Source organism: Bufo bufo, chromosome 5 (assembly GCF_905171765.1).
Source record: "Bufo bufo chromosome 5, aBufBuf1.1, whole genome shotgun sequence".
Taxonomy (NCBI): domain Eukaryota; kingdom Metazoa; phylum Chordata; class Amphibia; order Anura; family Bufonidae; genus Bufo; species Bufo bufo.
In genome coordinates this window covers 465,920,556-465,937,301 of record NC_053393.1, presented here as the reverse complement: position 1 = coordinate 465,937,301, position 16,746 = coordinate 465,920,556, and the positions used below count along the sequence as shown (strand labels likewise).

Sequence of the window (16,746 nt, the reverse complement as noted above, 5' to 3'; positions counted from 1 at the left end):
GAAAGAGAGCCAATCCTCGCTCTGCACAGCAGAGACACAGAGCATTAACATGAATGATAATGCTCCATGCCTCTCTGTGATCTTTTTACGACAAAATCACAGGGAGATAAAGTTGTCACCGGGATTTTGTAGTAAAAAGGTCACAGAGAGGCAAAGAGCATTATCATTCATGTTAATGCTCCGTGTCTCTGCTGTCCAGAGCGCGGATTACCCGCATGGCATCCACTTTTGTGAAAGAGCCCTTAAGTAAGAGTTTTTTTAAAATCTTTTTTTTATTCTTGAACAGCAAATATCCTAATGGTCAGATGTTCGCGATTCCGGCCTCTTCTGTTAAGAAGGATTTTTATAACTACTTTATGCACTTATCCCTGAAATTCCTGAAAATACCCCATTGTCCCAGCCACATTCTTCATTGCATTCATACATTTTTATTTCTAGAAAAGTAGAAATCTATCCCTCTGTTCTTGTGCTGTTTGGGCATGTGTGAAGGTCCAGGTCTTCTACCAGATGCTGTAGCACCACTGTCCTGGAAAAAAAAAAATAAAGTGTTGCAATAAAGATACAAATATTAAACAGCACCTGTCAGCAGGATCAACCTTGTATACTGCCTGGAAAGCTTTAGGGTACTTTCACACTAGCGTTTTTCTTTTCCGTCGCTGAGTTCCGTCCTAGGGGCTCAAATCCGGAAAAGAACTGATCAGTTTTATCCTAATGCATTCTGAATGGAGAGTCAGTCCTTCAGGATGCATCAGGATGTCTTCAGTTCAGTCTTTTTGACTGATCAGGCTTTTCAGAAAAACGTAGCATGCTGTATTTTTACCTCCGGCCAAAAAGCCTGAACACTTTGACTGAACGCCGGATCAGGCCTTTTTCCCATTGACTTGCATTAACGCCGGATCTGGCACTGTGTGTTCAGTCAAAACGGATCCGGCTTTTACATGTTAAACCCGAAAAATGTGAAAAAAAAAGTTAAAGTCCATAAATGGCGGATCCGTTTTTTCCAATGCATTTTTTCATTGTGATCAAAATCCTGATCAGGATTCAAATGTAATCCGTTTTCACACGTTTTTCCGGATCCGGCGGGCAGTTCCGGTGTCGGAATTGAACGCCGATTTAAAACAACGCTACTGTGAAAGTAGCCTTAGCCTGCTGATTATCTTGTAAAAAATTGGTTGGGGTTTTCCTGAGGAAAAAAGATTTTTATTCTTTCTGCAAATGAGGGCTTCAGTGCCTCAATTCCCTAGCTTTCCAGTGCTGCCTACACCCATCAGTGCACTGTAGCGCGCATTGTATTCCCCCTCAGGAACGCCGCAACCAATTTTCACAAAACAGGTGTCATTTTAATTAGCAGTTATTTTAATCAACTCTGCCAGACAGTGTGTCAGTTTAATGGGGTTGATCCTGTGATCCTCCAGTCAGGTGCTCTATAATAAAATATCTGCATATAAAAGTGTTATTTTTTATAATTTTTTTGTGTTTACCCAAAAACCTATTTGGCTCAAGACGAGAAATACTCTTCTGAAAATGCATATGAAATATTAGGCACGCAACAGAATGACAAAGGTGTTAGCCAAAGCTCAGGCCATTCATTACAGCCAACATTTTGAAAGAGTGAAAAAATATAAAAAATGAAGGCAGCAACCCAATTGAGTGATATGGCATCACCATCACTTTTTCACACTTATCACTTCCTGTGTCGCTAGTTTTTAAATATCTGCTTGAATATCCCAGCTTCCAGTAAGAACAAGTTATCAGTTATACATCACCAGAACAGGGGTCCCGTGTCCCCCTTTTGAGTGGATCAGCGTTGGAGCATGTGCTCTGCTGATACAAGTCTATGGGACTGACAGTCGAGCATGTTCAACCGCTGCTGCAGTCAAACGATGGACACTGGACCCCTATTCTGACGACTGATGGGAGCTGGAAGCATGTTATTACTTGAGTACCCATTTAACAAGATATTGTGCGGGGGGGTTACAGGCTTTATCTTGAAATAAGTCAAGATTTGTTTTGTAAAGAAAAGCTTCAAAAGTTTAAAGGGAACCTGTCACTACTGACCTCTGTAACCAACTCTTTGCACAGGCACAGAGTAGTGGTCCACTGTTTTTCTTTTGTTGATCTGAGGCTCCGTTCCAGTTATGATACTTTTTCTTAATATGCAAATTATACTTTTGGTGCAACGAGGGCATCACAATTGCTCTTGTTCAACCCAAACTCTACTCCATTCTGTTGCCAGCCCCTCCCTTGCTACTTTGCCACTGCCTGGCCAAGTCAAACAAAACAGCCAGAAAGGGGTTGGCACCAAAAAAGGAGTGGAGCTTGGGCGTAACAAGAGCAATGGTGACACCCTTATTGCACCAAAGGCCACATTAGAATATTAAGAGAAAGCATCATAACTCTTGAATGGAGTCTCAGATCAACAAAAGAAAAACATTTTAATCAGGGGAACCACAGCTATGTGTCTGTGTAAACAGGTGGATAGGGAGGTCGCTGGTGACAGATTCCCTTTAATCTTTGCGGCCACCACACAGGCAATACCTTTCATTTCTCCAAATTCCCTGCTAATGTCCCTATGTTAATTATGTGGTTCTACTGTTTTCACTACCTCGTCACAATTCTGGATCACGGAAGTATAATTTTTTTTCTACAGTGTTTGCATATTATTCCAGGAAAGAAGAAAACGTCTGTCTTACAAGGAAGTTAAGACAAAACCAGTTAGGCTAGGTTTCACACAGCTGTAATAGGACTGTCTTTTAATGTTACATTACAGATTTATCACCTGGACCCCAGCAGTTCTGCTGAACCTAACCCAAATCATTAGAAGGGTTTATGGTATCAAAATTCAGTCCAGCAGAACCGGGCTGGGGGCAGGGTGGACAGGTCCCTTGTGTCTGCATTATGGCTGTCTGAAACCAGACTTCCTTGAGCAACTATGAGTGGGAACAAACTGAACAAGTGCCTCAGCCAAATCTAAATTTACATGGGGAGCTCCCAGATGATGTAGGGAGGGAGAAGGATCTAAAGTAATGAATTGTTTGCCCTGATATTTAAGTACTTCCAGTAGATAAGACGCTGCTAGAAGTGGCTGGCATAGGCTTTCTCCTCTCCCCATTGAATACAGATACACATTCAGCCATACCAAACCTCTGTGTGTATGGGAGAAGCTGTTCAATGTGAATGGCCAGCTTGAGATCTCAATAGTGAGGGGTCCCAAGACCCCAAACCCAACTTCATCACATTTTCATTAACTGGCATGCATTTTTAAACAAACACTGTAGAACCCGCATTTCACGAAAAAATAAAAGATTGTGTTATTCAAGGTCTTCAGAAACTCCTCTATTAAAAGGGTATTCCAATTTTAAACATGTATGGCACATTGACAGGATATGCTATGAATGCCTATTCATTGAGAGCAGGGGCCCTATGACCCCCTAAAATCAGATCACGTTGGGTGCTCTCCCAACAAAAGTAAATGGAGAAGTGGCTTTACTTGCATCTAGTCCTCTTCATTACAATTTGTGGAACTTCAGACTGTGTGTATATATATATATATATATATATATATATATGTGTTAGTACATCAAAACCTGTATAATTTCTATACATTCACATGTTAACGGCCTGCACAGCAGTTCTGGACTTACTGGCTTCTGGTTCACATGTCTGCTCCACTCTGGTGCCATGACAATTGGAAATGGGTAGGTTTCTCCAAGAGTTACATTAGCATGTGCCAGGGCTGCATTACTTAGTGCCCATGGTGTATGAACGTCTCCTCCTTTTATTTCCTGCAGCTCTGGAACCCATAATCGGATGTAGTCACCCTTTGATTTGAAGAGAACAAAATACAAGAGAGAAAAATAAGCCGACGTTTACTGGTAAACCGATTCCTGGAGTCCATGATCGCACAAGTGAGAAACTGTCCACATGATAATTTATGACCAAAAGGAACAACTCCTTGTCTTTCTCAGTTATGTCAAGAATATGACTGACATGTTCTGTTGGGTTTCTAAGTGAGAAGTGGAAAAAAAAACTCTGCAGAGATCAAATGTAAATTTGACATATATTTCCATCTGGATAAAAAGGTTCTGGAGGGTTAATAGTGCATAAAATATCTGGGAAAATCAGAGGGTTATTCCCTTTTATGTGAAAAATATCTCAGGAATGCCGCCATGGATGAAGAAAAAAAAAAATACTGTTTATATGCATTAAGAAAATAACCTGAAAGCCAACGAGATATATACATTTTGCCTCCACTGGATATAAAAAAAATAACAGTTTGATTGGAGCCAAGCTTAATATTCCATTTAACCCCCAAGTTAAGCTGGCCATGCATAAATTGTTCAGCATGTGGTAAATGTCTGTTGCTATAAGGCAGGGGTGCACAACCTGCGGGTCGCTTGCAGCCCCCAGAGCCATGGTTTTCAGCCCACATCCTGCTGGTCAGAAACACAGCTAATCCTGCGATCAGCTGTGCAGCGCTCCGGGCAGAAGGATTACAGGTTTTGCCCCTGCACTGTAGCAGGAGAGGAAAGGGTCCCCGGCTATTAGTGAGAGCGGGGAAGCCGAGGAGAAGGCAGAAGCGCTTTATTATCGCTTCTGCCTTCTCCATTATGAACGCTCTGCAGTGTGGACCTGGCGATCACGTGATCGCTGGGTGTCTCGGGGGCAGAGGAGAGCAGAGCTGTAGGGTCAGTAGACCCTGATCAGCTCTGCCCTAATACAAAGCGCCCCCCAGCAGGCTGGTTTCCCTGTAACTGGGGCTTCTTTGTATGCTCCAGTTACAGTGGAAATAGTACAAAAAAAAGTCTCTTATTGTCTCCCAAAAGGTCTTTCAGTGACCTTTTGGGGACAAAATATGTGGTAAAAATATTTTTTAAAAAAAAGTAAAAAAATTCTAAAAAATAAAAATTAAATATTATGTGGCGAAAAAAATAGAAAATTTTAAAAAATAAAATAAAAAAGGAAAAAGTGCTAAATAAAAGTGTTCACTGTTTCGCAACAGTCTTTTTATAACCCCTTGGGGGACATATTATGCGGCACAAATTTAGAAAAATAATAGAATTCTCCAAAAAAAATATATATATACTACAAATAAAATAAAATAGGAAATTAAAAAAAGAAAAAAATTATAAAATACAAATAAAAAAAAATATAAAAAAAAGTAAAAGGGTTCATTGTCCTCCAACAGTCTTTTTATGACCTCTTGTGGGTCATATTATGTGGCAACAAATATATTTAAAAAAATAAGTTATAAACCAATTGTAAAAAAAATACAATAAAATATAAATAAAAAGTAAAAGTAAGAAATAAAAAGGAAAAAGTGCAAAATTTAAAAAAGCGACGGTGTCCCCCAAGGTCTTTTTATGATCTCTTGGGGGACATATTATGTAGCAGAAATATATTAAAAATGAAGTTAAAAACAAGATAAAAAAATAAAATACATTAAAAAAAAAAACACCCACACCAACCAAAACGGTCACCATTACCGCACCATTCACGTGAAACTATACATATTATATAAAAAAACAACCTACACAAAATAGGGAACTAATTATAATTTTTTTTGGTGTCAGTTTGCATATTTAAAGAATAAGGAGCTAGTTTGAAAAAAAATATATACTTTTTTAAAAACGTTTTGTACAGTTTCCTCCAAATAAAAATTATTGCAAAAATTATTTTGGTAGTCCAACAAATAAGATAGTAACAACCGTTTGAACCACCAAGCGCGCTAAATCACAAAGTGTCTGGTCATTAAAGAGGACCTTTCACTTGTAAAAACAATGTGAACTAAGTATGCTGACATATAGAGCGGCGCCCGGGGATCTCACTGCACTTACTATTATCCCCGGGCGCCGCTCCATTCTCCCGTTATGCCCTCCGGTACCTTTGCTCTGTAAGTTATAGTAGGCGGTGTCTTCTCTTGTCCTGTGGGCGTCTCCTTCTCCTAGGCTGCAGCGCTGGCCAATCGCAGCGCACAGCTCACAGCCTGGGAGGAAAAAACCTCCCAGGCTGTGAGCTGTGAGCTGCGATTGGCCAGCACTGCAGCCTAGGAGAAGGAGACGCCCACAGGACAAGAGAAGACACCGCCTACTATAACTTAAGGAGGAAAGGTACCGGAGCCTATAACGGGAGAACGGAGCGGCGCCCGGGGATAATAGTAAGTGCAGTGAGATCCCCGGGCGCCGCTCTATATGTCAGCATACTTAGTTCACATTGTTTTTACAAGTGAAAGGTCCTCTTTAAGGCCTTTTCAGGCCTGGTCATTCAAGCATTGACCAATAAGCGCCTTCCCCACTAGCAAGGTAATGTGCTTACTGGTTACTGCAGGGCGCCTATAACTGGATTGGCAGGAGATGGTAATAACCAGTGAGCTCCGTCCTCTGCAGTGAAAAAAAGTACTGATTTATAAATAGGAGGCAGGATGGAAGGACGTGTCGCCACTTTTCTGGTAAAAAAGATTTTTAACAAGTTCCTGCAGCATGGCCTCTGAAATGCAAGATTCATAATTACCTGCTCCACGCCGCTGGTCCTCTGTGCTGCCCCCGCTGCCTCCATCTTCCTGCTCTGTTTAATGCAGTACAGCGGGGGCAGTGCGAAGGACCGAAGCGGTGGGGAGCAGGTAAGTATAACTCTTTGGTTTCAGGGGCTATGCTGCAGCACGCTATTCGGGACAATTACTGGGAACAAGTGTTCATAGGAAGGCTCATATCTTATATCTGGCCAGATATAAGGGTGCGTGCAAACCAGGATGCCGTTAACCCGACGCGCGTTTCGGTGTGCCTTGGTGCCGGACAAAGGCACGCCGAAACGCGCGTCGGGGTAACACCATCTTGGTTTGCACGCACCCTTAGGCGAGTTTTTTTGATGCAGCATGTTGTAGATATTCTGGTCAATATAATGAGAGGTGATTGCCTCTTGATACTTTGGTTGCCAGTATCCTCCATCTATGTATGATTGTTTATGCAACTATAGATCACTATATTTGCTGCATCATGTCTTAATCTGTATTTACATAATTGTACACATACTATATACCCCTGTATTGTGTGTGCTACCAGGATGGTGTTTTCTTCTGTCACGTTTTCCTTTTTAACATCAACATCCTTTTATATGTGAAGATTAATTCAATAAAATATTATATTTTATATGGGTACCTTGTGAGCTCCATTTTCTTGTTTAAAGAGATTCTGTCACCTAGTTTTCGGTTATAGAGCTGCGGACATGCACGGCTAGATCTCCGCTAGCATGTCCGCAATATACCGGTACTTTAGGGCTGTGTCCTTTTTTTTTTTTGTTTAAAAAATTATTTAAGAGATATGTAAATGAGCCTTGTAAGGTGCCCAAGGGGCTGTACTAACCTTCTTGGTGCCCAGCCACGCCCCCTGTGAAGGAGCCCAGCACCGCCTATGTCCTCCGAATCTCCTCCTTTCGTCACAGTTAGATTGCCGTAATCTCGCGATGCGCAGTTCCTTCCCTGAGGCTGATGCCAGCACAGGGAAGGAACACTATACCGGCACTGCGCATGCGCCAGCTTGTGCATCGCGAGATTACGGCAATCTAACTGTGACGAAAGGAGGAGATTCGGAGGACATAGGCGGTGCTGGGCTCCTTCACAGGGGGGCTTGGCTGGGCACCAGGAAGGTTCGTACAGCCCCTTGGGCACCTTACAAGGCTCATTTACATATCTCTAAAATAATTTTTTAAACAAAATAAAAAGGACATAGCCCTAAAGGACCGGTATATTGCGGACATGCTAGCGGCGATCTAGCCGTACATGTCCGCAGCTCTATAACCGAAAACGAGGTGACAGAATCCCTTTAAGTCTGGTTATAAGGAGAAATACACAAGTCCCCAGCATTAGCTGTTCTCCCTGGACAAAGGATTGGACGTGTTGAAATCCATCATGCCTTATCCTCATTTCCCCCCCAACACCTGCTGTCGGTGGAATGTAGTTGGGAGGTGCTCCATACACATCACCAGTCAATTTCTTTAACTGATTAAAAAAATAATGGAGGTTATTCATCATTTTCTACTCCTGTTTCAGGCATCGAAAATGGTCTAAATCTACACCAGCAAGGGAGCTGCGTTGCTTTAGAAGCAGCAGTGGATGCGATGAAGTTATGTAGAGGCCGGCGCCTCTACATAACTTGAGCGGATCCACCGCTAGTGCAGGACCTTATTAAGACCAGCGTCTAAAACACTGGTTTTAATAAATGACCCCCAATGTCTCTTAACGACCAGTGAGGGAATAAATTTATCTTTTTGTCTCTGCATTGAGGAAAGACAGTCATAGGTGACTACCTGCCTTATTCCATATCAGTTGTGCATAAATGCAGTGTGTCCGATGACCGCATTTTGCAGACCAGAATAGGACATTTTCTGTAATTTGCACAACAAATGCCATCCACGACGTTGGTGGGTCTGTGGACCGTGAATGTTCCACAAATAACATAACATGTCCTATTTTGGTCCCTAAAATGCAGTCTACGGACACAGTAAATGAATCCGCAAATAAATATGGATGATATCCGTATTTTGCAGGTCCACTGTTTTTGAACCGCAAAATACGTACAGTCGTGTTCATGAGGCCTAAACCTGAGCGCTCATGTTTCACTGGAGGTGTGCTCAAGTGTTTTCTGACCACAGTGATGACAAAAATCTAAAAATATCCAGGTCCTCAACGCTGTCCAACTTGAATGCAAAATGTAAGGACGTACTTTGCCATCATAATCCAGACCCTGTTTAATCATGTTGAACTTTCTGTTTTCTCTCGGGTCATTTCCAATTCCAGCACTGTACAACCAGTTCCCATAATTGCTGCAGACGTCATAATCCACCTAGAAAGACAGAAACCGTACAGATGTTATACTGGTCTGCAAGCAATGAATATACAGCTTACTGAAATCAGCAACAGGAATGTAGGAATATGATGACTCTCAAACACGTGCTGTGTATTGAACAGCTCCATCCAGTCAGCTCGTACTGGAGCTGTTCAATACAGATTCTAGAAGAATGGCTGGGTGAATTTAAGGGACCCAGCATTTTGCTAAGGGTATCTGTCACCAGTTTATGCTGCACTTATTTAGGATAGAATAAAACTGGTGGCTGATTCCCTTTATGACTGTTAGCAGTACGCGATGGTTGCGGCTAGATCATAGAGTTGGGCCTTCAGCATAGGACTTGAGTCTATTTACCGTAAGTCCCTCACACAGCAGAACTCTGACCTTCACTAAAAGCTACATTACCATTCTCGTACGTCCAGAGTATAAAGGGATGCACATGTCCGCTGCATTTCCTGCACTTATTTTTGTCTAACAAGTTAATTCTTGGAGCCGTCTCCATTCAGCGTGAGAAATGACTCAGTTCCTCATTTGACTGTGATTTGAAGTTGCAAGAAGTGATACCAGCTTCCCCTTTTTTTTTGGTAGGCGCAATGCGGCTAAAGATACAAATCTATTTATTAGCAGTCTGTAAAAGGCGGGGTTCCACCTGGAACTACACAGGCCTTTAACCAGGGCAATTATCGGGAAATATATATAGATATAGATAGAAGAAAAAAGGCAGCACTCCAGATTAGTGAAAAAAAGTGGATGGTTTATTCACCCATCTAGCAGCAGCGTTTTTAGCTCTCTCATTGGAGCCTTTGTCCAGCTGAATAACATGTGCATAGCGGCATACATAAATAGTGCAAGCAATTTCATAATCACAAATCAATGATTAAACAAAGTGCAAGTGCATCAAGAATATAGCAATATTAAAAGTATAATCATGATAGATGATTTGTATCTAAATTGATTGTGAACATCGTCAAGTAAAGTGCATAGCGTGATCCGTACAGTGAAAAAAATCAAAAAACATACATGATTGCCAATCGACGTATAAAGTGTACACAGTGCATAACAATCACAAGTTGATTAAAACCTTAAAAAACTTTGGCTGGGTCACGTTGAGTCATGGAGACATGGTGGAATCTGCTGGCGCCCGGAAGGGCTGTCTGCGCATGCGCCGCGCAATGTGCTCTCGCGAGACACGTAGTGATATAGGAGAATATGGGAACCACAATAAAGATGTCTGCTATCTAACTTTCTAGCAGGGCGCATGCTAATGCCCATACAGGCCGGCAAGTTCCCTATACAGAATTGCAAAGACGCACTCAAAGTGTCCAAAGCTCCGCAGTTTTCAGCAGACAAAAGCTGATCCACAAACGGAAGATCGGCAGGTAACCACCAGTCTCCGTACCGGAATGTCTGTGTCAGGGGGGCATCACGGCGGTTCAAACCGTATACACCTGACTGGCCAGACCGCTCCATGTCAAAATCCTATATATAAATAATAACATTCTTAATCTAGAATGCATAGTACAATAGGGCTGGAGGGGTTAAAAAATAATCTAAAATAATTTAACTCACCTTAATCCACTTGTTCGCGCAGCCCGGCTTCTCTTCTGTCTTCATCTTTGCTGTGCACAGGAAAAGGACCTGTGGTGACGTCACTACGCTCATCACATGGTCCATCACATGATCTTTTACCATGGTGACGGGTCATGTGACGGACCATGTGATGAGCGTGGTGATGTCACCACAGGTCCTTTTCCTGTGCGCAGCAAAGATGAAGACAGAAAAGAAGCCGGGCTGCGCGAACAAGTCGATTAAGGCAAGTTAAATTTTAAAAAATATATATTTAACCCCTCCAGCCCTATTGTACTATGCATTCTGTATTAAGAAGGCTATTATTTTCCCTTATAACCATGATATAAGGGAAAATAATAATGATCGGGTCTCCATCCCGATAGTCTCCTAGCAACCGTGCGTGAAAAATCGCACCGCATCCGCACTTGCTTGCGATTTTCACGCAGCCCCATTTACTTCTATGGGACCTGCTTTGCGTGGAAAACGCACAAAGAGGAGCATGCTGTGATTTTCATGCATTGCACAAGTGATGAATCACCGCTCATCTGCACAGCCCCATAGAAATGAATCGGTACGGATTCAGTGCGGGTGCAATGCGTTCACCTCACGCATTGCACCCCCGCGGAAATCTCGCCCGTGTGAAAGGGGCCTTAAAGCTTAACTTTTAATACATACCAATAAAAAACATCAATGTGGAAAGCAGCTTAGACCCAACACAATATAAACAATAAATATAACAAAAAAATAATCACTGGGCGGGGTAGTGGAGAAATCCGCATTTAGGATAAGAAATCGTTCCCTATAGGGACCCTGACTACCACTCAACACAGAGAAACACCCTGATGGTGGATGCACTCTATTAATGATCCTACCATTGATCCACCCTAGTACACCCTACGCCATCCTGAATGCATTTCCCCTTGCTGGGTTCATCAGGGAATGAAGAATAAATCAGGTATGCAACAGATACTAACAGATACTGATCACTGCTGCAAGTATATTGGTCACTGCTGGATAAAATCTCCAGGTCCTAGAATCACACCAGGACAAAACCATAAACTAATGTCAAGATAGACCATGTGTGGGTATAACTGGAAAAATGCCCACAATGAGTGCATAACTGAATAAACCAGGTCCGCTAGGACCACTCACGTCCTAAACTGGTGGCAGGGGTACAGTGACTCTAAGGCTGAATGGTGATGCAGCTGCAGGACCTGGGGGCTTTATCCAGCAGTGACCCATATCCTTACAGCAGTGATCCATATCTGTTAGTATCTGTTGAATACCCGATTTATTCTTCATCCCTTGATGAACCCAGCAGGGGGAAACGCGTCAGGATGGCGTAGGGTGTACTAAGGTGGATCAGGGGTAGGATGATTAATAGAGTGCATCCACCATCAGGGTTCTTCTCTGTGTTGAGGGGTAGTCAGGGTCCGTATAAGGAAAGGTTTCTCATCCTGACTGCGGATTTCTCCACTCCCCGCCCACTGATTTGTTTTGTTATATTTACTGTTTTTATTGCGTTGGGTCTAAGAAACTATCCACATTGATGGTTTCTATTGGCATGTATTAAAAGTTAAATGTTAAGAGTTTCATGCCTTCTGTGCTCCAATTATCGGGATGGAGTGTTCCCATCGTTTGTCCCGTGCAAACGATCGTTCATTGGGTGAAAGTATCACTGAGGCAGACACCAAAATCAATGTTTTCAGGCGACAGATTGTGCTGTATAACACGGCATCTGCTGCCCAGAAACAATGACTGTCTATGGGCACGAGTGTGATCCCTCAATCACCCCCATACATGTAAATGCAGTTCTCACCTCCTCTGACAAGCAGGCAGCTATGAGGAATTCATGGTTCATTCCAGATAATTGCCTGCTGTGCCGGCCTGTATAAAGGGGCCTTACGTCACTAGACTAAGCAAGTACAGACCTTTCTACCAATCTTTCTGGTCATTACTAAATATGAAGCCAACACTGTTCCCAGGGCAGCTCCCTTTGTTATTAAGGGTATGGCTAATGGCTCATTCATATTTTTGCAGGCGGAATATAAAATTACATTGTGCTAAACTTACCAAGTCCAATTTAAAGGGGTTATCTAATCCCTATAATGACCCCCAGAATGCCTGGGCCCCTACCCTTGAGCATACTTACCTGCTCCCGGCACCCACATCCCTCTGGATCCCTGCATCTCCCAGTCACATGGATCAAACAATCCAGCGATGGGGGTCGGTGCAGCCAATAGCAGGCCGCGACGGTGACCAGCTCCCCTAACTGCTAAGAAGGCTAGTCACCGTTGCCGTCTGCTATTGGCTGCACCCTCCCATCGCCGAATGTTTTGATCCGTGTGACGGGGAAAAGCAGCGGCGGCCATATAGGAATCCAGAGGAACGCGGGTGTCGGGGAGCAGGTAAGTATGCTCTAGAGGAGGGGCCCAGGAATTCTAGGGGTCATTAGAGGGATTGGATGACCCCTTTAAGCAGCATCTGAGGCCCATGAGCTCTAAACGGGAAACTCAACTTAACAATTACGGAGTAGAAATGAAACACAACCGTGCACATGAGCAATGTTTTTAATAGTAAGAATTATTTTTTAAATGGTTAATCATTCCCAAAATTGTAGAATTCATTCACTGTATATCCTATAGTGTCCCATCTATAAGCAGCTGTTTAAGAGTAAAGCAGCCATTGCTTTATCTATCATTCCTACATCAACAGAACTTGCATATGTTGTACATATTTTAATGCAAAGCCTCACAGAGATGCTTTCTCTTTCCATACTAAATGAACTAAGGATGGGCATGACATAAAAATATTTACAAAGGGAAAATCTCGTGATCCAGGTTTCAATATAAAAATTATCAGATTACCACTCTCCAATGTCTCATATCTGTTAAAGCATGAACTTCATCTTACCAGGAGGTATTCAAACCATTCTGCGCCCATTCTCCAGTCAAGCCCAAGATCCTTGGTTAGAAAACTGGCCACATTCTGGCGTCCACGGTTTGACATAAAACCCGTCATGGCTAGTTCACGCATATTGGCATCAACAAAAGGAACTCCAGTACGACCCTCTGAAATCAGAAGCAGCAAGAAATACTCTGGCATATGCCATGGCTATACACAAAGATTACTTGTAAAACATATTCGATGTGTGATAAGGAGATAGAAGTAACTGACCCTTCCAGGCGTCAAACTGCTTTAAATCCTTTTTCCAAGGAACCTTTTTATCTTGTAGACCTAAATTAAATCAGATGTCAAACACTTACTGGTTATCATATTCACACGCTGCGTTTTTTCTGCATTTTTGTGGTGTTTTGGTCATAAGCGCTGTGGCCAGATGGCACTTTAAAGGGACTCTATGACCAGTGGCCTCCCTAGCCAAATGTTTTCATAGAGACATAGCTGTGGTTCACCTGATTTACCCTTTCAACCTCCGGGCCAGTTTTCACCTTCCTGCCCAGGCCATTTTCTGCAAATCTGACATGCGTCACTTTATGTGGTAATAACTTTAAAACGCTTTTACTTATCCAGGCCAATCTGAGATAAAAAGAACTATCACATATTGTACTTTATGACAGTGGTAAAAAGGAGTAGAAAATGTTTATTTTATTCATTAAAAAAATATATATACCAAATTTACCAAAAATTTGGAAACATTTTTCAAATTTCAATTTCTCTAATTTTAAAATAGATAGTAATAACTCCAAAAATAGTTATTACTTTACATTCTCCATATGTCTACTTCATGTTTGGATCATTTTGTAAATGCCATTTTTTTGGGGGGGACAGGACGGGGGGACGTTAGAAGGCTTAGAAGTTTAGAAGCAAATCTTGAAATTTTTCCGAAAATTTCCAAAACTCACTTTTTATGGGCCAGTTCAGGTCTAAAGTCATTTTGTGAGAATTATATAATAGAAACCACACAAAAATGACCACATTTTAGAAACTACAGCTCTCAAGGTATTCAATACTGATTTTACAAACTTTTCTAACCCTTTAGGTGTTCCTCAAGAATTAATGGAAAATTAAGCTGAAATTTCAGATTTCACTTTTTGGGCAGATTTTCCATTTTTATTCCATTCTTTTCTGCTAACAAAGCAATGTTTAACAGCCTCAATATTTATTGCCCTGATTCTGTAGTTTACAGAAACACCCCATATGTGGTCGTAAACTGCAGTACGGGCACACGGCAGGGCGCAGAAGGAAAGGAACGCCATATGATTTTTGGAAGGCAGATTTCACTGAGATAATTTTAAGCTGCCATGTCACATTTGAAGACCCCCTGATGCACCCCTAAAGTAGAAACTCCAAAACAATGACCCCATTTTGGAAACTACAGGATAAGGTGGCAGTTTGGGGGCATACGCCTTTTTCATCGCTTGGTGTTGCACCTCTAGTGATGTAAGGTGACCAAAAAATGTTTTTTTTAGCACAGTTTTTATTTTTTTTATGGTGTCCACCTGAGGGGTTAGGTCATGTGATATTTTTATAGAGCCGGTCGATACGGATGCGGCGATACCTTTTTTTTCTCTATTTTTTTACTTTATTTTGGGAAAAGGACGCTTTTTTTTTTTTTTTACATCGCACGTGCTGTGGTCAGCGCTAACCGTGGAAAATCAAGGGTTAATGCTCTGGCATCTGTGTTTTCACCGATGCCGGCGAATACAGCAGGGGTCCGGCTATCAGTGACTGCCGGACCCCTGCAGCTGATCGGGTGGGCGCAGCTCCTGCACCTGCCCGATTAGCCCGCCGTAATACTAGGCGCTGGGCAGCAAGTCACGTCCCGCTGCGCCGTACTATTACGGGGCTGGTCGGGAAGGGTTAAAACGTGGCTTTTGTTTTGTTGATCTGAGGCTCCGTTCCGAGTTATAATACTTTTTCTTAATATGAAAATGTATCCTTTGGTGAAATGAGGGAACCACCCAAGCTCCACTCCTTTCTGTGGCTGCTTTACCGCGGCCTGGCAGTGAGGAAGGGGCTGGCCACAGGAAGTATTGGAGCTTGGGTGCAACATATTAGTATGTCTGAATACAAAGCATTTGGTTTCTTCTCTATAGGACCTTAAAAACACCAGAAATAATATCGGTTAAAATGTTTCAGAATAGAAAATGCTGTGAAAAACAATTTAAACTCATAGCATTTGTTATAAGACTTGCCAGAACTTTTAACTCAATAATATAACGATTCACAGCTATACAACGTGCCAACTGTAGTTATGGTTGGAGTTCCTATACAGGGGTGTTTCTACATGTAGAATTGCCTCTGAATAATACGTTGTTAAGAGGAAAATCAGGTAGGTGACAATACGATACCCCTGAAATTTTTTTAAAGTTGATCTCCAGTTTTGAGGAACTTTTACTATAAATTTAAGATTATTTTTTTTATTTTTATAAAAAAACATTTTTATTGTATTAAAGTGTTGATTAACAAAAAAAAGTAATGGCCTAAACTACTGTTCACACCTAAAAAGCAGTACTTTCCTCACAGATCCCCCACCGCTCTCTGCTTCCTGGTCCAGCGAGGACGTCCCGAGAGAGGGGCATATGACCGCTGCAGTCAATCACCGGATGTAGGTCAACCCTACAGCTAGTGAATGACTAAAGTGGTTACACCCCTGTCTGGGGACATCATCACTGGACTAGGAACCAGAAAGTGGTGCAAGACTGGACAGCACTTCTACGAAAGCAGTGGGGAATTCTGTTAGGTGGCAACGGGTTTTTTATGTTTGAACATCACCTTTAAGACATGGCCTGTGACTGTGTGAATGAGGTGATAGACTTGGATCTACAGCACAGGTTATTAGTGTTGGAACTAGATGCCATGGAAGCAGCACATTTTATGGAGTCTCTAGCATGACAGTGTTGATGGCACACTTAGCTATACTCAGATTTGACTTCACTTCATGTCTCTAAGGATGGAACCCAGATCTGAAGTTTATATTGAACAGAGACAGTTTTAGCCCCCCTCATTAAAAATATGGCATCCTTTTTTCTGTACACGCTCTAGTAGCACCCTTTGGATTTTCTGTCTTTTCAGTCAGACCAGGAGCAGATGGACTCCTTATCTCTGCTCTATGACCTCCTAAATACTCATTATATATAGCTCAGTTCTTATCTTACTAATAAGATTGTGGCTTAAATAAGTGTTTATGACCTCTTAGTAGTTTAGAGACAAAGTTTATTAGATGACTGGCACAAGTGAAAGTACCAGTCACACAGCTAGAAAAACAGTTAGAGGACCTTTCACCAGGATACATGTATTGAAATAGCTATATTACCTTACAGTGCGTCCCCCAGTGATGTCTTTCCGCTTTATTTTTTATTTTTAAAAGGACCAC

The 16,746-nt window shown here is 42.1% G+C and overlaps 1 protein-coding gene across 1 annotated transcript in view; it reads right to left on the bottom strand.

The window, feature by feature from the left end:
• Positions 1–210: 210 nt before the first annotated feature.
• Positions 211–16,746, bottom strand: part of LOC121001521 (cryptochrome DASH) — a 43,074-nt gene continuing 26,538 nt past the window's right edge. The window contains exons 10-14 of the mRNA XM_040432623.1: positions 13,587–13,646; positions 13,323–13,480; positions 8,718–8,837; positions 3,645–3,821; positions 211–526 (exon numbers count right to left, since the gene is read on the bottom strand). Coding sequence (XP_040288557.1) covers positions 419–526; positions 3,645–3,821; positions 8,718–8,837; positions 13,323–13,480; positions 13,587–13,646 — 623 coding nt within the window. The 3' untranslated portion in view covers positions 211–418. The remainder of the gene's footprint in view (positions 527–3,644; positions 3,822–8,717; positions 8,838–13,322; positions 13,481–13,586; positions 13,647–16,746) is intronic.